This window comes from Bos taurus, chromosome 21 (genome assembly GCF_002263795.3).
Source record: "Bos taurus isolate L1 Dominette 01449 registration number 42190680 breed Hereford chromosome 21, ARS-UCD2.0, whole genome shotgun sequence".
NCBI lineage: Eukaryota > Metazoa > Chordata > Mammalia > Artiodactyla > Bovidae > Bos > Bos taurus.
The window spans coordinates 55,163,105-55,188,634 of NC_037348.1; the positions used below are offsets into that span (position 1 = coordinate 55,163,105).

The 25,530-nt window shown below is 44.6% G+C and overlaps 2 protein-coding genes across 2 annotated transcripts in view; one reads left to right on the forward strand and one right to left on the reverse strand.

Annotated features, from left to right (window-relative positions):
- Positions 1-1,224, forward strand: part of TUBGCP4 (tubulin gamma complex associated protein 4) — a 41,655-nt gene extending 40,431 nt beyond the window's left edge. The window contains 1 exon segment of the mRNA NM_001077902.2: positions 428-1,224. Within this exon segment, the coding sequence (NP_001071370.1) occupies positions 428-440 (13 nt within the window). The 3' untranslated portion in view covers positions 441-1,224.
- Positions 1,225-2,111: 887 nt separating this feature from the next.
- Positions 2,112-25,530, reverse strand: part of TP53BP1 (tumor protein p53 binding protein 1) — a 67,814-nt gene continuing 44,395 nt past the window's right edge. The window contains 12 exon segments of the mRNA NM_001206397.3: positions 2,112-2,468; positions 2,842-2,987; positions 3,487-3,686; positions 4,153-4,247; positions 7,657-7,872; positions 9,533-9,748; positions 10,164-10,336; positions 10,338-10,356; positions 12,530-12,960; positions 13,253-13,402; positions 14,063-14,334; positions 24,048-24,200. Coding sequence (NP_001193326.2) covers positions 2,281-2,468; positions 2,842-2,987; positions 3,487-3,686; positions 4,153-4,247; positions 7,657-7,872; positions 9,533-9,748; positions 10,164-10,336; positions 10,338-10,356; positions 12,530-12,960; positions 13,253-13,402; positions 14,063-14,334; positions 24,048-24,200 — 2,259 coding nt within the window. The 3' untranslated portion in view covers positions 2,112-2,280.

Genomic DNA, 25,530 nt, shown 5'->3' on the forward strand with positions numbered 1-25,530 from the left:
GTAAATACTTAAATTCCTGACACTGAGATGGACTTTAAATTCTTGGCTAAGTTGCACACTGCTGTGCTGGGAGGCAGCATGGCTGCAGTTCCCAGTTCTGACGTGAGCCAGCTGCTCAGCCTTAATGCCCCTTACCCCTAGCCTCCTTGACCCTCAGAGCTTTTGCTTCTGAAAGGAGGGAACCACTGCTTCACACTCTAAACTTTTAAAAAATCATACTGATAAAAAAAATCTAATAGATTCAGTGGTAGGTGGCTTCTCCAATGTCTGTCTCATTCAAAAAAGCACTTGCAGATTCCTCCTAAGTGATTTTAGCAAAAAGAGTTTTAAGATGAGATTGTCTAGATCACAGGTTGCCCCAATTCGTACTTTTTTGAAGAAAATCTCGGGAATGCATGATATATTGATGCAGCTTTTCTTTCTGTAGTTTCGGGATGTGAGAATTTCTGGTCCACAACCTGAAATAATCCCACTGCATTGTGACAGAAGATTCAAAACAAACATCCCCTTTCTCTCGCCGGCCTCCGTACATCTGCAGCTACTGGAAAAGCTCTGACTTCTCTCCTAGAAGCCATTACTGAACATCCACGGGTGCAAGTCCTTCCCCTGGTTCCTGTGTGGGAGGGGCCTCTGCCCCACCCCCGAGGAGTTCTCAACTCACCACGGAGGACTTGTAGCTTCGGCCCACCGCTGACCAGGCAAGGTCTGTTACGTTGGGAACATTTGTTGGAGGTTACCTACTACATGCCTGGGTACTGTTCAAGCTTCGAAAGACAGCAGTAAGTTACACAGCTCAGAACATTATATGGCTCATGTGAAAAAGGACTTATAAATAGGTCAAATACTGGATGTTACCACTGAGCAAGAAAAACACCAGGTAAGCTAGGTTTCCCCACAGACCTCCTTTCCTCTTTCAGAAATTGAAATGGAGTCTCCCATCCTTAAGGGTCTTCAGCTGTGACTCTGAAGAATTCTACCAGTAACTTCCAGTTATTTCAGACTGTTAAGAAGGTAATTCTGCTGCTGACAATGTATTTTTTTAACAAAGGAAAAAGGGTCCTTAAGGAAAAAAAAATATTAAGATTTCGAATACTGAAAGATGCAGGTCTGATTATCCCTTATTAGAAGAACCACAGGAGTAATATGCCCAGCCATCACTGATAACCATCAATCTTCATATCAGTATGAGCCAAAATAAATATGCATTGGACAACTGCCTCCAAACTGAAAGATAATTCTGGCTTCAGTGTGTAGCCACTCAATCTGGCCCTTGTCCATCCCTACATCTTCTACCACATATAGACGTTTATTCCCTGAAACTGTCAGCTAAAGATGACCCTTCCACTGCTGCCTCTGGAGCACAGGTTAGCATACTATGGCCAGCCTGTTTTTGTAAATAAAGTTTTATCGGCACACAGCCACGTTCATTTGCTTACCTATTGTCTACGGTTGCTCTCATGCCATCATAGCAAAGGTGAGTAGTAGTGACACGCCAAATGGCCCACAAAGCCTAAAATATTTACCGTTTGCAGGGGGAAAAGAAGGTGTTAAGAGATTTAAGCCTTGATTTAGAGAATGAGAAGACATTTAACAGGGATGATGCTAGAAGTAGAAAAGGAACAGCTTCTGACTGTGACAGTAATAAAATTCTGACCTCTGACTAGAGCTGCTAACATTTTCAAGTGTTACCACTGTTTCTCATGTTTATCCTTGCAGCAAGTCATCAAGTTTACAGGCACCAGCCATTCACAACAACTGGTCCTTTTTAGCTTTGAGAGTATAGCACCCACAAGTCAGCTGTAAGTAAATTCAACTCTAAAGAGATTTCTTTTTCACTGCCAGAAAACTAAGATATGTGCCCAATCCAACTCAGCTTTTGGGACAACTATAATCTGCGCCTATTATAAAATCAGATTTTGGGAAGTACTGAATTTTAGACAACCCAGATTAATCTTCTGACAGTGATACCACAGAAAACTATAAAAAATTCACTGTCTTTTCTTGACCCACTGTCCTACAGCAAACAAGTCCACTTGAAAACAGCAGTTACTGTGTTTGTCTTGCTATTTGTTCTGAGATTAAGCTCAAAGAAATGGATGAAGAAATCCCAGTTACTACAACCAAAGAGATTCAACATTTATTTTATCATAAAAGTCCAGCAAATAAAACTATATACAAGATCCATGCAAGGAATCCAGTTACACACAAGACACATTTAAAACCTGGTTAAAACACAATCGCCACAACAGCAGGGAATAAAACCGGTAAGACCAAGTATCCTTAGTGAGAAACATAATCGTGTTTATATTTTGGATGCTGCTTGAATCCAATCCTCTCCCCAACAATGAGGCACTGGATCACCCACTCTTGTGACACCACAGGGAGCTGCAACGCTTCAGCACACTTCAGCACCGAGGCTGGGCATGAGGGGTCCGTCACCACCACGTCAAACACCCCTAAAGCAATATCTGCAGGGGAAGGTGGACGAGGAAAGGAGACTCAATTTAGCCCTCCAGTAAAAAGACAGGTAAGCCTTCTCACCAGTATATCCCACTATGCCCAAATTAAATCCCTTCAAGTCAAACACGGTGCCACTGATCACAAGCACAGTGGAAAGCTGTGCTCACTGCATGCTGGCCTTCTGTTCAGCAAGTACACAGTGGACACCAAGAGGAGCACCAACAGCCCAGTGCTTCACTCACGGTGGCTCACCTCGTGAAAGCACTATTTTTCTTCTCTTGGACTGACTTTGTGTGTTTCTGTCAGGCCTGAGACTTAGAGCACCAGGCCTCAGAGCTACAGACATCCTTGGCTCAATAACAACACACACTTTCCAGGTACCTTTGTTATGGGCACTTGAATGGTGCTGCTTCACAGAGGCTGCCCCCCCAGTCATGAGGATCTCGGACCAAAGCTCCAGGAAATTCTGCTGTTGGTCTGATACCAAGAGTACCTTCAGATTCTGGAAAGGGTTTTCACGGGGTTGCCTATGGAGGAGTCGGAGAAACAGCATGATAAATAATACCCAACAACAGCCTTTCTGCAGAGAGACTCGGGTACATGTGAATGCTTTCAAAAGCCCTGCTGAGGGTGTCACCCCCTTCCCTCTTTCTTTGAATGATGTGTCTTCTCTGGGATCCTGACCTTCTAATCTACCCCTTCTGATTTCCAGATTTATCCTGAGCCCCAAAAATCAGTCAAATCACGTTCCTGGGTCTATATTTTTAAGCTTAAAACTTAGTCCCCTCACCTGACAAGTTGAGAATATTGAATCTACATGAAAATCTCACATGTTTTTAAAAAGGTCCCTAACCATATACTCTAGGAAAACAAACTAAATTACAAAAATAATCTCAAACCCAAATTCTGTCATGTATCCTATGATTGTTCCAGTTTCTAGAAATACTTACTTTCCCACAGATTCTTCCCCTCTGGAAGCTTGCTATCTTCCTGTCTGCTGTTCTAGACAGGCTCACAACTACTCACCAATCCAGAATCCTTTGCTCCTCAAGGCTGTACCCAGCTGGCAGCAGGTAATTGCGGTAATTCTGGAGCTGGTTGGCATGGCAGCTGTCATGGACCCAAACATGAGACACACAAGGAATCCCACTGGCAAGGCACAGGAAGTACTTCCGGGTTCGACAATGCTGATCCGCAATTAGGAGACACTGGTAGGCTGTGTTACACTGGAAGAAAAGGCATAAAACCAGTGGGTCTGGTGATGACTATGGAAAGCTGCTTAACAGCTTCCTTAATGAGTCACAGAAAACAGAGTTGAACACCTCCCGATACTATCCAAAATGTGACTGAGTCTATTCTCCTACCCAAGCAGCTTCCTGCCTCACCTGCAGCTTTCTGGGGGTCTAAGTCCTCAAGGGACAACCACACCCCATATATTTAGCCAGTACCATGAAAAAGATTTCTGTTAAACACAAATTTTCATCTGCTTTTGTCCCAGCAACAGAACCAATGCTATTAAATGTAACCCAAGATTCTGACTTCTCTTCCTTGTACACAGTAAAAGTTCTATTTTATGCAACATTTTGGCAGTGTCTCAGTTCCCAAAATCTCTACCATCCAGCCGCTGCTCAGTCCAGCAAGTGGACTTGCATTACTGCCTCCCCTGGGAAGCTACACAAAGGAACGCCTTACCTGGGCTTCATTGAAGTCTTCGAGAATGTAGCCAGCTCCTGCTCGAAGCTGGCATTCTGTGTACTGCTTGTTGAAAGGAGGAATTTCTAAATATTCTATTAAAAAACATAACCAAGATGATAATCACTACCAGTTGGTTCATTTGCTACTTTGCTTCTTACTGTCCTCTTTCTTACTTCCCAGTTACTTCCACAATACTGTATCCCCAAAACAGGTAAAGGGCTTCCCCGTGGGCCAGAAAGACCTGTCACGAGGCCTATGAAATGCTGCTCAAAAAAGGGACAGGAGCAGGAAGGGTGGGGAAGATGAGAAATGGAGGCAGGTCCTAGACCTGAGAACAGCAAAGGTCTCTGCACTAAGATCGCGCCCAGGGACTGCGCCTGGGGACCAATGCACCCACTCCCCACCCTGCTGCCCTCCAGCCTGAGTAACCCTTACCATCAGCAAGTTCTTCCTGCTGTCTGCCCTAATCTCTCTTGCAGACTAAGCCTATTTCCTCTAATTCTGCCTTCTGTGGAGATGAAGAATGGCCAATTAGCACTTTTTATAATAAAGCCTTCAAATGTGCCCTTCATCCACATTTTACTCCCTATCCAGTAAAACTCTGATAAACCAAAATGCTCAAAGAAAATGGGGTTTGTAAAATATAATTAACTGGAGGTTAGCCAGAAGGGCCTAATTCAACCTTTTATTGCAAACTATCTACCTCTGACGATCCTGAAGTAGCTCAGGACACTGAACATCAGTGACTGCTCTACATTCTTGAGAGTGAAGCAGAAGTTATGAGAGATGAGGCTGAAGCTGTAATGAACCTAGGCAATTAGAAATTGCTTCTTTTGACCAATATCTGAGACTTTTCTTGTCATCTGCTCCTCTCATATATAAATAACACTTTAAAAAAAAAAAAGACACTAGAGATTTTATTGAATTAGGAGCGTTTGGAGAAATTTAAGTTCTAATGGACTTATCACAAATTAAAAAAAAAAATCAAATGTATAAAAAGTTCAGTGCCAGGACCACTCCCTCCCCCAACTCATACCTGAAGGAGAACCTGCTGGAACAGAACCCCCGCCACCAGAGGCCGCCCAACCCTTTGGGGCCCTCCCTGCCAGAGCTGCTCATGCAGTATTGAGGCCCCAAACCCAAGCCTCTGCTCAGGTCTGACTGACCAGCCTATTTGCTTCCATTGCTCTTTTCTTGATTGAGCATTCTCCATATTCTTGTCAGAATGAAAACTCAAACTAGAAACTAATTGGCTGTAAGAAACCCAGAATCCAGCAAGACTATTTCTCAGTTTTGCCCTGGCATCCTTGGCCCTTATCAATAAATCATGTCACACTTTTTGGCACCAACACTCTACTGCTGAGTCACTGCCAAGACCCCCAAGGTCCTTTATTTTTCTCAAGATTTCTATTTTATGTCTACTTATCTAGAACTGTTTCTAGTCCTGACCTGTTTAGCTTTTAATCCCCATCTGTATTTCCTGCATTTGTGTAATCAAATATTACCCTACCTCAGCAGTCCATTTCTAACTTTTCTCAGTTTGGATTTAATTTTATTTCTGACTGCATGAGTGGCCCTGGTCAATCAGAGGCTAAAATGAACAGATTTTTACTGCATCATTTGAATCAAGGATGAAGGTACCTAACTCTGAAGTCAATCCCTGTGGCTGATGGGTCCCTAATAATGTGCCACCTAACAAGATCAGATGCCGTATTCTTAACTCGTTACTAAATACGTCTCACAAGATGGATTCAAATATTTTACTGAGCTCCTGATACAAATAAAAGAGATTCCTGGTTATCTGCAAGACATATCACATAGTTTCTTAAAAGCTAATTAGTAAAGGACTGTTCTGATACAAATGTCCCCTGCTTCCTGAGATCATGGATTCTCTAAAATATACTATATACCAAAAATATCAAAGATTCTGGTACTGCTGGAGCAATGTGTAAGGATAAAGGAGCAACATAAAGCAGACATTCATCGTAACTACATTTTCCACAACAAACATGGCCGGCTCCCTCTAAAAAAAAGGTCCAAATTCCTCCTCACTTGAGACAAAACCTATCCCTCACTCATGCTTTATAAGAATGAGATTAAAAATATTTGATATATCTGCAAGAGGGGATGGAAGGAATTCTCAGGTTTATAAGATCTCACGCAGGCTCACAGATTTTTAAAGAATCTGACAGTCTGCATCTCATACCAAAGCAAGTTTTCTTAGGCATTCTGTATCAATCAACAAAACATCTGGAGAGCTGCATTGTGAAGTCCCAGTCTAGGAAAGGGCTAGAAGCGTGCTGGAGAATGAAGATTAGAGTCCAGCAATATTGTGAAAGCAAAAGAAAACAAGACCACAAGCATGGTTCTGATACCCTGACACACCCAATCACGATCCAAATCACACTAAATCCTTAGCTAGGAAACCCTTCACATACCTGAATTCTGTCTGAAAAACTAGGCCTAGATCACACTTACTCTTGAAACCCATCCACTGGACACGTGCTCTCACACCCTAAAGCCTCAATACTGATAACCATTTATGTATCTCCAGATAGTATACACTTCAACCGCAATTCCCTGACCACCCTCCCCATGTCCCCATACAGATCTCCACAGAGCTGTGGCTGGTGAGATGTAGTTTTGGTTAATTAGGAAAATCGGCCACACACCTGAAGTGCCAATCCCAGATCTGCAGCTGGTGCTGTCTTCTGATAACCATGTTCCCCAATTCGATTTCCCTCCTGCAAGGCCCAGCGCTGGTGAGCGGTCTAACTTATACAACATTGTTCCACTTGGAGTGTCAGCCCCGGCAGACACACACGGATACTGTGCTGCCGTCACTTAATTACAATGTATGTTTGTACCTGCCCAGCTTTCTCACCTGGATCACACACTCTTTAGACAGGTGAAATAATTTTTACCTCTCCCCACTGCAGCCTTCACTCAGACCCTAAGAGACAACCCAGATGCAATGTGTAAGGTTTAAGGTTGAAGAGACGTACAAGAGGTGAAAAGGCCTAGAGGCTGCTTCTCTGAAATCACCTGGGACCCTGAGCCCACCCTTCCTAGTCTGACACACAGACTCAAGGGAACGAACTTCATTCCCACATGTCTTCTTGGGCCCAGAGAAAACCAATGGGAAGGGTGGCAGGGCATTCAGAAATCTGACTGTACTGCACAAAATGGAGTTTAAGTCCCAAGTCCACCATTACTGTGGATAAAAAGCAATTATTTGACCGCTCCTAGCTTGTTTTCTCATCTGTAAAATGGATAAGACCTATCTCCCATCTGCCTCTCAAGGACTATTTTGAGGAACTGCTACGAGAAATTCTCTGAGAGTATTCTATAAACCACAAAGCAAGCAGGGTTAAACTAGTTTTCTCTGACTCTGACTCCAGTTGCCACGGGCCCTGCCTCCTCGACATGGTTCGTAAAGTGAATGGAAAGGAAGGACGAGCACATGGGTGTGAGAGCCCCCAGGGCTTCTTAGGGCCTTACCCTCCTCTTCCTCGCTGCTTCCTGTAGGACCATCTGGCAATTTGGAGCGGCTAGCCAACTTGTCGCTGGTCGTGGCCATGGTGAGGAGGAAGGCATAGCCCAGAAACAAGGTCTTGTTGAGGGGCAGAGGCCCTCTCTGCTCTTCCAGGGCAGAGGGCTCACCCAGGTTGTCGCCACTCTCACAGGGGCTCACAAACTCTCCTGCCCCCACCGCACCTGGGAAGGACAGAGGCACAGGGTACAGACCGTGGCCTGGGCACAACAGGGTGGGCAGGCAATGCCTGCGGAACTTTTTTGAGCTATTAACCAAAGACCATCCTATGGCCAACAACCTGAAAACAAACTCACAAGGCAGAGGGCAGTCCAGTGGTTCGAACTCCATGAATTCATTGCCAAGAGCCTGGTTTCAATCCCTGGTTGGGGAACTAAGATCCCGCAAGCCATGCCACTTGGCTCAAAAAAAAAAAATTTTGTTTTAACAGTGCAGAGGAATTCTATGTATTTAAATTTTACAGTCATAACAATGCATACATTGTTTTCCCAACTAGCACTGTTTTTATAGAGCCAAATCAAAAACTTCTGAAGTCACCTGAAGAAAAGGTGATTCTAACACAAAGTAAAAGTGAAAAATGACTGGAAACCTTCAGCCCACATTCCCTGCCTAGTGCTCTGAGGCAGCCTTTAAAAAGGTGGGTTCATTTAAAAGAAATGTCCCCAGCAGATACTCCCCCGTCCCTGACCCTCACCAGAACAGTGCACAGAATCCTTGGTAATAAAGTGCTTTTACATGTCGACAGAACCGTATCAACCAGTTTCCAACACCTGGGAGTGGGACGTGAACCGGCCAGTCCAGGACTCCCAGAACACCCATGCTTGGTGCCCCAGGAAGTCCTCGAGGAAACAAGCAAATACCTGGCATGGAGAAGCCGAATCCTGGCTCATTGGGAGGCTAAGATGACAGTCAGGTTATGCCTCCCTAAAACAAAACCAGCAGCAAGAGAACAGTCTGATGTAGCATGCACAAGCCTGGACTTCACAGCCAGACTGCCTCAGTCTGATTTCTGGATGACTGTGTCACCTTGGGAAGTAAACCAACATTCTGCCTTAGATTCTTCAACTAAAAAATGAATTCCAGCACCTGCAACTCACAGACACTGTATGAGGTAAAATGTATGAAGCACTGAATTCCATGCCTTACATACCCTGAACCACAGCAGAGATATTTAGATACGGAGAAGACACAGGAAACAGAAGTGCCAGGCGCCAGGACATGCGACGACAACCAACTTCCTCAGTTTGCTAGACTAAGACAGCGCCCTGGGGCAGACACTGCAGACCCTGCCTCTGTGTCTCCAGCATCCACAGAGGCCGCGGCTGGGTCACAGCACACACCCAGTGAACAACAGATGGACTGAACTTCTATAAACACGCAGCTTGAGGGGCTGGAAAGGGGTTGTTTGGGGGTTAGTGTGGAAAGGGGAGACACAGGCTAAGGTAGCAGCCTTTTAATAGGACATGTGGGAAAGCCAGAGGGCCCTGAGCATAAGGGAGGGGGCAGCAGAGCTTCCAGAGGAAGACAGTACCAGATAAAGGAAGAGGTCCAAGAAAAACTGCACCTCCTGTGAGTCTGCCTAAAATCCATTACATTTCTTCTCCCTCCCAGAACCAACACAGGCATCGAGGGATGTTTCCCATCAAAGCCTGCCTTCCTTTCTGGTACCAGACTGGGCTCTGCTGGGAGATGGAGAGGTGGGCGTGTGCGGGCACCGACTCTGTGATCAGGAAGGAGCCCCTGCTTGTGCCAGGCTCCACCTCTCCAGCAGCTGACCCTGCATTCCGAGGTCTGGGGGAGAACAGGGTAAAAGGGAGCACTCACCAGGTTTCACAGTGGCAGATTTCCGGCCTCGCTTGGCAGGGGACCGCTCCTCTTCAGGAGTGACAAGCTTTCTTTTGCCCGAGGGGACCCCCGTGGCGGCACGAGGGCTCTCTGTGACCTTTCGAGTCGGGGTTGTACTGCTGCTGCTGGAAGTGGTGGGGGTGGCTGGGGAGTTGATGTTACTTCGCCGTTTCCGTTTTCCTTCCACCAAATTGTCTGCGATACAATGAGCCAAAGGCAAGTCATCTCCTATGATGGTCTGAGGCCATGACCTCTAAGAAGCTGATTGCAGCCTGATTTAAAAACCACCACACCCTCTCCTCCACCTCCCACATGAGCAGGAAGCCTCTGCCAAGGTCACCATATTTTCTGTTTCAGCTTCTGCCATGACTAAAGTGTGTTTGGTCCTTCATAGAACTGGGGAAGCCAGAAAAATCTGAGGACTTACTATTGGGTCCTAGCAAGAAAACAAGAGATATGCAGTGGCTCCCAATATGCGAGTTCATTTCCATCTCATAAACCACAAAGGAGTAAGACTGAGGGAAGCTTTACAAACTGCTCGAAAGCCACCACTCTGCCCATAAGCAGGCCAGGGGTCTGTTGGCAGTAGTTCAGGAAGCCAGGGTCTTACCTAAGCTGATGTCTGCTGCCTTGGTGAGGGGCGTTACTGCCTCATACGGGCCCAGGCCATACTGCTCTCTCAGCCTGTTTCCTTGCTCCAAGGACAAGATGACAGCCATCCGCTTATACCACTTCCTTTGGCCCTCTTTTTCAATGCTGTAGTACAGCTCTCCAGACTCCTTTCCTGTGCCCTTTTACCACTCCTGGGTGAAGGGGGAAAAAAACAAAAAAGCAGCTTGTTTAGGTTGCTCGGCATCTATTCAGAGCAGGCCTGAAGCAGGGAGTCACAGGAGGTCCAAGAGAGGGCTGAGGTTAGGACTGAGCAAACTCCTAGCCGTCAAGCCCACACACCACCACCACTCAGGGATTGGAACGTGCAGGTTCCCAGCAGCAGGAACCCTCTAGTTATAAAATTGTTTCCTAAAGCCAGCCTTTATGGGTTGTTAGCAATTCAAATGGTTCTCAAAATGAAATGCATGTGGTTTCTTAATGGTCCCATTATAACTTACTAAACCTTTCCTTCTTCGTTTGTTTGGAGGCTGGGTGGTAATTCTTGAGTTAAGTCACAGATGAAAGATGACATCATTTCAAGAGAAAGCACGAGTCTGTGTAGCAAAATCGAAGTAGAAATACAGAGCAGAGAAAGGAAGGAAATCAATCCTGCCTCTCCTCCATTATCTGCTTCTCTGATCTTGCTCTGATTCGGGACCTAAAGACAAGGCCTCCAGACTAAAAGGAACTCAGTGTGGGGCACAAAAGCACACTGGGCTAGAATTCAGGAGACCTGAGTCTAGGCCTAATTCTGCTGCCACCAAGCTGTGTGATCGTGGGCAAGACCCGTTTCCAATGCTATGAAAAAGATACCTATGTAAAGATAAATACAAATATAAAAACAGGGCACTAATGTGAATACTTTCTCATTCCTATGAAGAGAAAAATCAATGTATTCTCTCCTGTTAGCCAGTGCTTGAATGAAGGGCTAACAGAAACCCAGAGCATGTACCAAGGGGGAAAAAAAAAAGGAAGAAAGCAGGCCTTGGTTCTCTCCTTATCTCTGCCACAGAGTCACTCGCTCTGCCCTTGCTTGTTCATCTCCTGGCTTAAATCTCTACCACCACACTAAATCCTCAAGAGCACAAAGAAGGCCAAGGTCAAGAATACCCTTCACACTCATGAAGAGGCCTAGTCTAACACCCGAAGACAGCCTCAATAAATGGGGCCGAGTCCCCTTCCCCTGAATGGCACAACGCACGCAGGATAGAGAACCGGCTCTGTCTTAAGAGGGCCTAACATGGACTTCCAAGAGAGGCTTTACACTGGAAAGAGGAACAAATACATTTGACACAAACAATGTAAGTCACAGGCCATAAAAGATCTCAATCCATGTGCTACTGATGCTAAGTGAAGCTAAGTGTTACCCAGAACTAGAAGGTGAGGTGGTTCATTTAACAATGAAATAAAGCAGCAGACAGCAAACCACTGAGGAGTCCAAACACAACAAAGTCTGAAGAGACTTCAACTGACGCATTTTTGCCCACTGTACCCAATCACTGTTCCAAACAACCCTCATTAAAGAATGTTTTTAATGACAAACTCAATGAAACATGTATCTCCAAATCACCTCACAGAAAAGAGGCAACACATTCAAAGAATGGACACATGAAAGGTAGACATCCCAGAGACACCCTCTGGCTGTCGCCCACCCCCCTCCCACACACAATGCCGTGAGAAGGGCATGCACTACCGTCGCATTCTTTTCAGAAACTCATTAATGCCAACCCAACCAAGAGAAAACAGGAGACAAACCCAAACTGAAGGACGGTCAAAAAACACCTGACCCAGTACGTACTCCTCAAAACTGTCAGGGTCATGAAAAACAAGACAAGGTTCAGAGATTGTTACAGATCCGAAAACAAAAGACATGTGAGGAGTAAAGGCAGTACAGGAATCCTGAACTGGATCCTGGAACAGAAAAAGGACGTGGAAAGAGCTGGTGAAATCCGTGTGTCAGGAATTGAGTTAATGGTATAGTGCCAAGGCAGTAGTCTTCATCCTGACAAAGGTGCCAGGTTAACGTAAAATGCTGACAACAGGGAAAGGGGAACGCTGGCTGAGGGGCACGGGGGACGTCTCTATGCTATCAGTACTCTGCACGTGGCAGATGCTGTGTGTATATACATTTTTTCCAAACTACGGAGTTTATTCAAAAATAAACAAGGGGAACAAAGAACAACAAAGCAGCCAGGGGTGAGAGTAGGCCGTGTCGGGAATGAAATTTCTGACTGGAGGGCACAGGAGAGCACTGAGGCTGGAGTGAGTGCTGCTGGTGGTGGAGGGCCACGGACGCGTTAGGAGGGCTCTGGCTTCTTCCAGTACCTGCACTGAAATACTCATCCTCCGAGAGGGCGGTCACTTCCGTGTCCAGGGGGATGGGGTCACACAGCAGGATGTCTTTGCCCAACACGTCACACTCATACCCATCGTCAAAGAGCAACTTATACTTCCCAGCTCCGACATCTCGTGTGATTTTTCCAGAGTAAAAATAGCCATTGGATGACCACTTGGCTACAACACGGAGCCCTACAAAGCTGTTCCCTGGAGAGGAGGCATCTAAGCCATCTGAAGGGCCAGCAGCAGTCTGGAATGGAATCTCGGGAGAGTCGCTTCGACGCAAAGCACCAGCACCCGAGTCTGCCCGTCTGCTGGAGTCTGGCGCTCGAGGCACGATACGGGTGAAAGATTTATCATCCGGCGACATGCTAGGTGAAATGTCCTCTATGCCCAAGGGGCCAGGCACAGCTGTTTCCCTAAAGTGAGATAAGAGACAGGCGAAGGCAGTGAGAATGAGCCAAGGGCAGTAGGATCTATCAGTTTCCCCACTCCTCTGTCCGTGGTCTCCAGCCCGTTCGCTGCTAACCCCATCGCAGGCAGAAGCCTGGTGTCTCAGGGGCCTCACTCTGATCCCGGCCCACTCCCCAGTCAGTGTGGGCCCCTCTTCTCCCTCCTGACACCCCACATACTCTCTGCTCCCCTCTCTTCTCTCTACTCCCTTTTTTCTGAACAAGTCACAGACTAGTGTATCTCACACTACCCGGGTACCTGGTTCCAGTGGTCCGAGAAGGCGGGCGGCCCCTTCGCCCGCGCCCACGAGGTGTGACTGGAGCCTTCCCTGCCTGTCTGATGCCAAGGCCCGCATCACCATCCTCCTCACACACTGGCGTCCCTGTCTGACTGACCCCTTTTCTAGGACTAGAGAATGAAGACAGGTTAGTCTGAGAGCGCCTGCTACCGGATCCTTCTTCACAGTCTCCCCTTGGTCCTCAGACTACATGCCAGGCCAGCAAGGCTGAGCCTCCAGGGCAGCAGGAAGCTGGTCCACACACCCACCACCAAATTAGCTGGGAGCGGGAGTTAGGATACCAAGTAAAGGGCATCCTTCTACACTCCAGTCTAGACCCTCCTGACAAAGCTTCCTACTGCTGCCCTCAAAAACAGCACATCCACTCCTGCCCTGCCTTCTCTTGTACTTCAGGCTCTGGGTACCTGTAGAGGAAAACAAAAAGCTAGGGAACGTGTCAGGTTGGGGCCACTACCCCGAACTTCCTGTGCTCCCAACCAAAACACCCACAGGCTGCAGAAAGTGGGGGGCGGGGGGCAGGAGCCTGGGCCAGCATTCCCGAGGCCCCTCACCTGTTTTCCACAGTTTCTCAGGAAGTCTACCTCCCACAGGGCTCCACCCTACCTCCCATGCAAACCCCAAAACAGGAGAGGAATGAAAAGGGGTGGAAGAGGAGTTGATCGATCCTAGGAGGATGGGGGGACTTTCCGCAACTCCCCTTTTCCCATGATATTAACACGTCAGCAACCCTGCCCCTGCGGTGGCTCTCTCTCTGGAGACCCTGTCTGCACCTCAGCTTTCCTGGGCCTCCTCGGGAGCTGGGCAAGGCAAACTCGGCAGGTTCTGTCCCGCTGGTTTTCCCTTTGAGCTGTCCGGCTCCTCTCCCTGAGCTGCCGCTGCTGTGCATGGCAGACAGGCTCGTCCCACTTGACGTGCGGTGTAAGCTGGACGCCTTGGAGGAGAAGGAGCTGATGTCCCCCAGGTCACCCGAGGAGCCGCCGGTCTGTGAAGGGGAGACTTCCGTTTCACACTCCTGACACTCTACGATCGGCTCTTCGGTCTCCTGCCGGAAGAAAGGGGTATAACGGCTTAGAAACGCCACAAGAACATAATGCTCCTGTGATGACTGGATAGTCCTAGATGGCAAGAAATTTCAGTTTAGAGAGTTGGGAATTAGGAAAGAACTTTCTGGAATAATGGAAATGTTCTGTATCTTGCTTTGAATAGTTGTGACATATTGTCAAAACCACTGAACTGCACATTTAAGACCCGTGCATTCTATAGGGAATATATACTTCAATAAAATAAATAAACAAAGATGGTACTAGATCAGGAGGAGGGGGCCTCTATTACCTGGAGCTAAGTTAAATTATCTTTTTACTGGACAAGTTCACAACCTTTGGCTGCTGAGATGCCAGCAAGGATTCCAACGCAGAGAAGAGAGGTAACGCCCTAGGTGAAGGAAGGCAGGGAAGCTGGCAGGTTAGAGGAGGAGAAAGTGTGGTCAGGAGCCCTTCTGGGTACCTGATTACAGCAGTGGGTAGCCTGACAGTTGTTTCAAATTAGGTATTTCAATACACGATTAAGGAAATTAAAAATCACAGGCAAAAACTGATATATAATGGTATTACTGTTTATAAAAATGAAGACCAAAAAGATAGTAAGCAAAATATTTGAATTTCTGATACCTACAGAGGACAGGAATATCAAACTGACTCTATCTCACTCCCGTGCCTGCTTTGATGAACTGGTAGTGGTTGCCTGGAGCTCAGTCTGAAGCAGCTTCTGAAGCTAATCCCCAGGCTTAATAAGGAAAAGTTCTAGAACCAACCAGCAGTGTCCTCTCTCGGCACAGAACTGAGAGATTATAGGGCACCTGTAATCTGCCCACCTGCCTTCCTCCTCTAGACTGTCTGTGCATGACCGTGCTGCTGCCAGAGAGAAGATGGGAGAGACAGAGGACAGACCACCCCCGCCCCTCCCCTCAGAGAGTGTACTCTCTCTCTGGGAGATGGTACTCAATGTGCACAGGCGCACACATTTAAATACTACTACTGACTGAATGATTATGTTTGACTACTCCTTTCTTGAAAATCTCTTCTCTAAAATCTATAAAGTCACTCTTCTTTTCATTCTACCTGTTTAGCTAGCTCTACTTGTTTTTGACTCCTCTTCCTCAGCCTATTCATTTTAAATTAGTATTTCCCAGGAGTCTGTTCTCACTTCTCTCCTCACTCTTCGTGTTTTCCTTGGCCAGTCTTACACGACTTATTCTGACCTGTCTACCAACAATACCATGATGACTCAGCTCTAAGCTCTCAGATATAAATGCCTCCTGAACTCTTACCCTTGGATATACCAGGGACACCTGTATCTTAACCCCTCTAAAACTCAAACTCCTCTCCATTTCCTTGCCTTCAATGAACCCTGGACATCCCCAGTGCCTCTCATATCCCCTGAAGCTCTCTGTAGCAGGGGCTGATTTTCCTTAACCAAACCTCAACCCCTGGTTGGGGAACTGGATCCCACACGCCACAGCTAAAGATTCTGTGTGCAGCACCTAAGACTCTGCACAGCTAAACAGATAAATAGAAATAAATATTAAAAAAAAAAGAATTTGGAGATGAGAGGCCTCCTTGCTCCCCATTGTCATTAACAGATCATTTCTACCTCCCTACTTCTTGCTCCTACCAAACCATTATCTGTCGTTCCATACTCACCCACATCCTCCCAATCCCTCTCATGCATGAACACCTTACACCTGGTTCAAAGCCTCCCCATCTCCCATTTCCATGATCATTTTTGAGGCTAACAACCAACAGATGACCCATCCAGCAACAAGCTTTCCCAATCTAATCACACCATTAACCTTTTCCTCTCCTCTACCCCAGCATCTGCATTCACCAGTGTCATTACCAGAACTTGTACCATCTCCAGAAATCTCATCCCTCTCCACTCACCATCTCCTATTCTAGCCAGATATGAGTCAGCACCATCTGCCAAGGTCACTGAACTAAAGCATGTGTTGGGAGCCCAGAACTTAAGTCAACTCCTTCTCGTGAACATAGCAAGCGAGCAGGGGCAAGACCAGTCCAGCAGGCTGGGACTCCAGGCGGCTCCTCAGTTGGAAAGGAGACCCAAAGAGCAGCAGCGACCTACACCTGCTTTTGCAACTGTTTAGAAGTTCAGGTCTTGTTCTTATAATGACTTGGGTCCAGGCTCCAAGTTGGCCTGTTAAGATCTTTTTAATGTATTTGCTTATTCTTTTTCCTGTGTGTCCCTCTTACTAGATTCAGAGGCCACAGTAAGAGTAGTAACCATCTTCTTTCCTGGATTTATCCTCCAAATAGCACAGTGCCTGCCACAAAAGTGGCTCTAAATAAATATTTACTGAAGGAAGGATCTTCTCTCGTAAACCTGTGTCCTATTTATATTCTCCCAGTAAACGGTACCACCATCTATCTGGGCTCCCTGATGGTTCAGTGGGTAAAGAATCTGCCTACAATGCAGGAGACAGAGGAGACATGGGTTCGATCCCTGGTTAGGCAGAGTCCTGGAGGAGGAAATGGCAACCCACTCCTGTATTCTTGCCTAAAAAAATCCCATGGACAGAGGAGCCTGGTGGACTACAGTCCAAACAGTCGCAAAGAGTAGGACATGACTGAACAACTGAGCACACATCTATCTGCCCTAGCAGAAAGCCCAGGCATCATACATGGTTCCTCCCTCTGCCATCATCCCTGCGATCAGGAATTCAGCAGCCCATTAATTTCACCTTCTGTATGTTCTGTATGTATTTTACATCTGCTTCATGCCTCTCAATCCCTGCTGCTACTGCCCTAATTTGACACTCACTGCCTCTGGTCTAAACTTTGCCTCTAATCTCTCCTGTTCCAATCAACTCTTACACTGCTCCGATTAGACCTTCCCAATATGCAAATCTGAGCATATCATTCCTTTCCCCCAAATTCTTTAAAGGCTCTCCATCACATACAAGATAAAAATCTAAAAAAAAAAAATCAAAGATAAAAATCAAAACTTTGTTCTGTGGGATACGAAGCCTCGTGCTCTGGGCCCTGAGCAACCTCAAGAGCATCCACTCTCCTCAGTCCCACCCTTTCGTTCTTGCTGCATCCTAAATATTCATTAAGCACGCCATGGAGTCTACAACACGTGCAAGCTTCTTCACTCTGCCTGCAGCGTCCTCTGCCCCTGCCCCCTCTCCGCCCCACTGCTGAGCACGTCTGCTGAGGCCTCTCGGCCACCTTCAGGCCCGCTCACAGGCTCTGCGCCCTCTTTCTAACACAGCTTTCCCACCTCTCTACTGCAGCGACCACAGTTCTGGATTGCTTGCACGCCAAGTGTAAGCTCCTAAGAGAATAGGGACCCTGTCTTTTTATCTTCATAGTAGTGATAGGAACACAGCAACAGAGAAGATGCTGGTAAATAAATGAATAAAAGATGATAATCAAAGGCTACAAGAGATGAGGGAAAGTTCCCAGAATCCTCTGCCCTTGACCTGTGCACCGTCACATCTTCAGCCTGGCGACCAACTGGACTGTTCCCACCTGTGTTCTCTTTACCTTCTGCCTCTGTGCTTTTGCCCACCAAGGCTTCTTTTTAAATGCAATGTCCTTTCCCCGAATCTCTCAATATCTAAAACCTTCAATGTTCAACTGGCCCTCACCCGAAGGATTTGTCAAAATTCCCTTCAGACAAGTTTCTTCCTCTTCTCAACTCCTACATAGACCTTCCTTTTGACACATGTCCCTTTCACTCTAAGAGACTGCACACTGCAGCAGTCAGGAAGGCAGGCTCTGGAATCAGACTGCCTGGAATAAATGCCACTTCCTCTGTTTATTAGCTATACAGCATTAAGCAAATGAGTTTAACTTGCTATGCCTCAGTTTCGTGAGTGCAAAATGAGAATAATATTTACTTCATACCTTAGTTGTGAGAATTAAGTAAGTTAAATCACTTAAAAGTCCTTAGAATAGTGCCAGGCATATAGCCAGTGACCAATAAATGTTCAGTTCAGTTAGTTCAGTTGCTCGGTCGTGTCCGACTCTTTGCGACCCCATGGACTGCAGCACACCAGGCCTCCCTGTCCATCACCAACTCCAATAAATGTTAGCTGCTATTATTATTTTATTTAGTTACGGCAGTGTTTCCCAAACTATGTAACACAGGGATATAATAAACATTACTGTAAAAAATGTTCAATGGTCAAATAAGTTTGGGAAGTTCTGGGTTACACAATAAAATAAATATCTTTACTCTAAGACTTCTTAAGGTCTTTAATGTAATATGCACTGTGAATTCCCACAATGGGGGAAGGCATGGTTACAGTTCTTGGTGTTTTCTCAAACTTAATATTTATGACCATGGAATTTTTTTCCCTCTCAGAATATCTAATAAGCCTACTGTTTCCAGATATATACTTTAAAAAGCATCATAAATGAAATAATGAAGTAATATGTGCGACACTTAAAATAGCACCTGGCACAGACTTCAGTGTAGACTACAACAGTTACAAAAACTTGTCATGAAAGCAAACTGTTTTTCTGTAAAGCTGCTAAGTTCGTAATTTCTCCAAAATAGTAATAACACTGAAAAAAATTTTGTAAACATAAAATTGAAAGTAGCGTTCCAGTTCAAGATGGTGGAGTAGAGGAACATGCACTCATCTCCTGCGAGAGCACCAAAATCACAACTAGCTGTTGAACAACCATCGACAGGAGGACGCTGGAACCCACCAAAAAAGACACCCCACACCCAAAGACAATGACGAAGCCGCAGTGAGACGGCGGGGGGCGGGGGGGGGTGCACACTCACGATAAAATCAAACCTCATACCTACTGGGTAGGTGACCCACAGACTGGAGAAAGGTAATACCAAAGAAGTTCTCCCACTGTTGTGAAATTTCTGAACACCACGTCAGGCTTCCCAGCCTGGGGATCCAACAAAGGGACTGGGAAACCCCAGGGAATCTGACCTTGAAGGCCAGTGGGATTTGATTATAAAGACTTCCACAGGACTGGAGGAACAGAGACGCCAGCCTTAGAGAGCACAAACAAACCCTTGTGTGCATCAAGGCTCAGAGCAAAGGAGCAGTGAGCCCAAACTGAACCAGAACTACCTGGTGGTGTGGCGGGGTCTCCTATGGAGGCGGGGTCAGCAGGGGGCTCACCACAGGGACAGGGGGGACTGGCAGCAGCTGTCTGGGAAGGTCTCCTTTGGCATAAACCCCCTTGGAGGTCGCCATTAACCCTACCATAGAGTCCAAGGCTGGGTCACCTCAGGACAAACATCTATCAGGGAGGAAACTCAACCCCACCCATCAGCAGATAACTGGATTAAAGCTTTACTGAACAAGGCCCTGCCCACCAGAGCAAGACTCAAGTGTTCCAACCACCAGTCCCTCCCATCAGGAAGCTTACACAGGCCTCTTAGCCTCCTCCATCAGAGGACAGACAGAAAGGCAAGAACCACCACAATCACACAGCGAGTAAAACAAAACCACATTACAGAAAGTTAATCAGCATGAAAAAGCAGAAAGTTATGTCCCAGATGAAGGGACAAGGTAAAACCCCAGAAAAACAAATGAAGTGGAGATAGGCAATGCTCCAGAAAAAGAACTCAGAATAATGATAGTGAATATGATTCAGGATCTCAGAAAAAGAATGGAGGCAAAGATTGAAGAGATGCAAGAAATGTTTACCAAAGACCTAGAAAGAAAGTGAAGTCGCTCAGTTGTGTCCAACTCTTTGCAACCCCATGGACTGTAGCCCACCAGGCTCCTCCATCCATGGAATTTTCCAGGGAAGAGTACTGGAGTGGGTTGCCATTTCCTTCTCCAGGGGATCTTCCCGACCCAGGGATCGAACCCGAGGCTCCCACATTGTAGGCAGAGACGCTTTACCATCTGAGCCACCAGGGAAGCCTAAAGATCTAGAAGAACTAAAGAAAAAACAAACAGAAAATAATACACCAGAAGGAATCAATAGCAGAATAACTAAGGCAGAAGAACAGATAAATGATCTGGAGGACAGAAAGGTGGAAATGACTGCCACAGAATAGAATATAGAAAAAGGAATGAAAAGCAGTGAAGAGAGCCTAAGAGACCTCTGGGACAACATTCAATGAACCAATATTCGCATTATACAGGTCCCAGAAGGAGAAGAGAAAGAAAGGACCAGAGGAAAATATTTGAGGAAATAATAGATGGAAACTTCCCAAACATGGGAAAGGAAACAAACAAACCAAGTCCAAGAAGCACAGAGTCCCAAGCAGGATAAACCCAAGGAGAAACACACTGAGACACACAGTAATCAAATGGACAAAAATTAAAGACAGAGATAAATATTAAAAGCAACAATGGAAAAATGACAAATAACATACAAGCGACCTCCCACCAGGCTATCAGCTGGTTTCTAAACAGAAACTCTACAAGCCAGAGGGGAAAGGTATGATATATTTAAAGTGATGAAGGGGAAAAACCTACAACCAAGAAGACTCTACCCAGCAAGACTCTCTTTCAGATTTGATGAAAAAATCAAAAGCTTTCCAGACAAGCAAAGTTAAGAGAATCCAGCACCACCAAACCAGCTTTATAACAAATGCTAAAGGAACTTCTCTAGGCAAGAAACACAAGAGAAGGAAAAGACCTACAGAAAATAAACCCCAAACAATTAAGAAAACAGTAATAGGATCATACATATTGATAATTACCTTAAATGTAAATGGATTAAATGCACCAACCAAAAGACATAGACTGGCTGAGCAGATGAAAACATGTGCATGTATGCATTTCCACTTACCACATCACTTCTGCTTGACCTCCCCCCCAAATTGTATGTAATTATATTTACAGTTAATCATGTTCCCATTGGAGAAGGCAATGGCACCCCACTCCAGTACTCTTGCCTGGAAAATCCCATGGACGGAGGAGCCTGGTAGGCTGAGGTCCATGGGGTAATGAAGAGTCAGACATGACTGAGCAACTTCACTCTCACTTTTCACTTTCCTGCATTGGAGAAGGAAATGGCAACCCACTCCAGTGTTCTTGCCTGGAGAATCCCCGGGACAGGGGGAGCCTGGTGGGCTGCTGTCCGTGGGGTCACACAGAGTCGGACACGACTGAAGTGACTTAGCAGCAGCAGCATGTTCCCATTATGGCTTTCAACTGTAATTATATTTTTTATAATTATCTTTTGATTGTGAAAAATAATAAACATCTTTTACTATTGTGATTATGTAACTATTACTCACCTCATATCACTGTATCATGATTGGTCAACAGAAAAATTATGTAATTCTGTATCACCTAAACTACCACTTAATAGAAAAACCTGTAATCACTTTTTAAAATCCATATGCGTATCAGAATTACCTTGAAATTTTTTGAAAACTACAAATATCCAGGTATTGCTTTTTTTTATTGGCCAGAGGTCCAGATATATTTCTAATGAGCAGCCATGTTTAAAAACAACTGGACTATATGAGGTCTTTTACTTTTATCTAGTTTGTTTCACTTTTTCTACTTCATATTTAGTGCTCTCATTTCATTCAGTTTATGTTTTCCAATTTCTCCATCTTCTTTTTTTGATGTTCTTTCTCAAGCCTTTATCAAGCACAGCAGAAGCTTTTGTATACATATATGTAATATATATATTTTACAAAATGTATGAATTTTTGCCTAACTAAAAACTTTATGACATTTTGATTCCACTTGTTTGATTTAGTATGACTAGAATGCTAGATTTCAAATTAAAAAAATAGATCTACAACAAGCAACAAAGGTTTACTGTATAGTACAGAGAACCTAGTCAGTATCCTGTAATAACCTATAATGGAAAATAATTTCAAAAATAACATATGTGTATATGTATACCTGAAACACACACACAAAAAGAATTCTATTTTCTGAAACTTAGTAATGTTTATCTTCTTGCCAATTTTTCTAAATGTCCTATGGATATCTAATAACAATGCATGAGATACAAAATTTTAAATATATTTCTGTAGGATATGCTTAATATAAATTAAATATATATTTAAATTATTGACATTAAAGATGCTCTTATTCTTATTTTTTTGCACTTGATAAAATACTCTCAGAGACATGTCAATATATCTGTGATTATACATTTCTCTCTTCCCTTGTACTTCTTCTGATATTCGCTTTACGTGTCTTTCTTTGTTGTAAAAGTGTCTAATGGTTTATGATGTCTATCTTCTTTGTGAAATTGTACCTTTTATCATTAAAAACATTCATCTTTGTTTCATTTAAAATAAATTTTTTAAAAATTGAAGGTAAACCAGCATTTTAAAAGAAATATTTTTGGCATCTGGTGTATAATAAAGAATATAAGACAATTTCTCAAACTAAAATTAAACACTTTGACATGAGAGCCATAATGGCCCATTAATGAACAGCAGCAATAATATGTTCCACTTAAACTATTTACCAGTTTAATTCTCCCAGAGAACAATCTCCTATATGGCTAGCTGCCAGAATTAAAGAAAAGTGCTTGACTAAGGAATAAAATAGCTATGCCTCTTGTCAATCAGTAAAATGGTTCCTGGAGGAACTTCCCCAGTGTTCCAGGGGTTAAGAATCCACCTGCCAGTGCAGGGGACATAGGTTCCAACCCTGATCCTGAAGGATCCCACAGGCTACAGAGCAACAAAGCCTGCAAGCCACACCTGAGGCCACACTGTAGAGCCCTTAAGCTGCACCTACTGAAGCCCGCACGCCCTAGAGCCCACGCTCTGCAATAACAGAAACCACCACACCAAAGAGCAGCCTCCACATGCCGCAACCAGAGAAAGCCCACGAGCGGCAACAAAGACCCCGTGCATCACATAGATGAATACTGAAAGAGTAAAACATAATATTTTATCATCGTATGTACCAAGATATTAACATACGTGGGCTTCCCTGGTAGCTTAGTGGTAAAAAAAAAAAATCCACCTACCAATGCAGATGGGTTCAATTCCTGGATCAGGAAGACCCCCTGGGGAAGGAAATGGCAACCCACTCCAGTATTCTTGCCTGGGAAATTTCATGGACAGAGGAGCCTAGCAGGCTACAGTCCGTGTGGTTGCACAAGAGTCAAACATGACTAAGCAATTAAATAAAAACGTTAACATTTGTACCGGATATTAACATATATACCAAGAAAAAAGTGCCAGATCTTTAATTCTAGAAAATCTAACCTCAGCCACTGTTAGATCTAAACAAAGTCAGCATACAACACTGTCCACTGTATCAGTCAATAAACATCAATATTCTGCTGACACTGGGAATGAGTTCATAGTGAATTCTACTAAAAAATAAAGGTATACTTCCTACTAACAGGCTCATAACCACACATGGATGGAGACCAAGATCAATGAGTAAAAAATGGTAACGTGAGAAAACAGTAAGAAACAATGAGAAAATACATGCTGCTAAGCAGGAGATTCTAAACTTCATTAGTTTCAAGGATTAAAAGTAACACATAAAATCTTTATACATGACAGATTTACCACTTTGTTCTCTATACATATGGAAAGCATAATGGGACTGGTTAAATGACTGACCAAAGATCAGACAGCAAACCCATGGTTGGGAAAAACAGAACTCTAACCCAGTTCTTATATCTTTTTCACAGGAGAGGAAGGAAAACGAAGCATTAGCAGCTAGCTACACAGGGAAGAGGGATGGAGGCGGAAAACCAGGTAATTTTTCTATTGAAAGAAATCTGCCACATAGACCCAAGTATGTATTACCTCAGTTACTTTTCTTTCTACTTCTGTTCCATCCACGTAATACACGTCTGTGATGACACGAGTGACAAGTGTGCGGACCTCACGGATTGTTCTCATGTGGCGATGCAAGACGTGGCCGTGCGGGGGCTGAGGCATATCAAACTCTTCCTCCCCCTACGACAGAAAACAGAGAGCACAGGCCTGAGTCTCACGGCAAACTGGCAGACTCACAAGTCAACTTCTTCACGACGAGCACTGTTCAGAGGGTCCATGAATCTCGTGTGATGGGATTTTCCAGCTGCTCTGTTTCTATTCACTTATGGCTAACACTAGACATGGGCCAGCTGTCTAGTGAGAGGAGTTTATATCGGTTTCACCTAAAAACCTATTTCAGTCTAAATCAAAATCATAACATCTAGCACTTATATCTAGGATTTTTTAGTGAAATTTTGATCCCCTAAAAGCACGTTAGAGATTGTAATCCTTCTGATTCTGTTGCTGACTTATCAGCATACAATTTACACTTGCAAGAGGTCTTCAAATAAAAGGAACGCATTCTTTAGAACTTTATATAAAACAGAATAAGATCTGAAAATCTCAGTGTAGTCTGTTTTTCCTGCATTAGTAAGTGAAAACTATGGTATATTTATTCCTGGAGCAAGACACATTGATTTCTCCTAGAATTAAGTATGAAATATTTAATGTATTCCAAATAATAGACTGTAACTAAAGAGTTGAGCTAGTGTCCACAAATAGAGGACATTAGCAAATTAGGATTTTGTATCTAGTTGTATCATAAAGAATAGTCAGCTACATAGTTTAAATGAGACCCTACATTTTTATGACAACTATTACATACATGTTTTCTCATAACATCTGTATCACATTTATCCACATCCACAACCCCACCCCTTCTGCCCCACAGCTCTATAACTGTGAAAGGAAATGCATGCTTTTTTCTCCCACCTGATTTCCCCTACAGTAGACTGATACTACTTTCTGCAATCAGTGTCAAGGTCAGTGTCAGCATCAAGTGTCTTTCAGGAGAGTTATATGCACCACCACATAAGGGCGAGCCTGGTTTTTCATTGCAGTGTGGCAATATTTTACCTAAAGTAATTTACCTGAAGAATTCCCAGTCCAACTTCATGTTAGGGTGAAATATCTATGAAAATTATACAAATAAAGTGCATGGAAACTTACTCAACCAATTCCTTAAAATAATTCTGTCCATACAAACAACTCTGGTTAATGAATGGTGAAGGTACTGGTCTGTCACACACCAGTCACCAGGGTGCCCCTGCATAAGAACCACAGCAGCCTGGACCTGCTAGCTGCACACACGGTGATTAGACCCTGGATCACAGAAGTCTAAAAGCTTTTGGTGTGCTTTACGTATATCCTTAAAATGCAGCCAAAAGCCTCCCTGTAGTCTTCCATTACAACAGCCAGGTAAATGATCACATCAAGAGAAATACCTAAATAAACATGTCTGATACAGTAA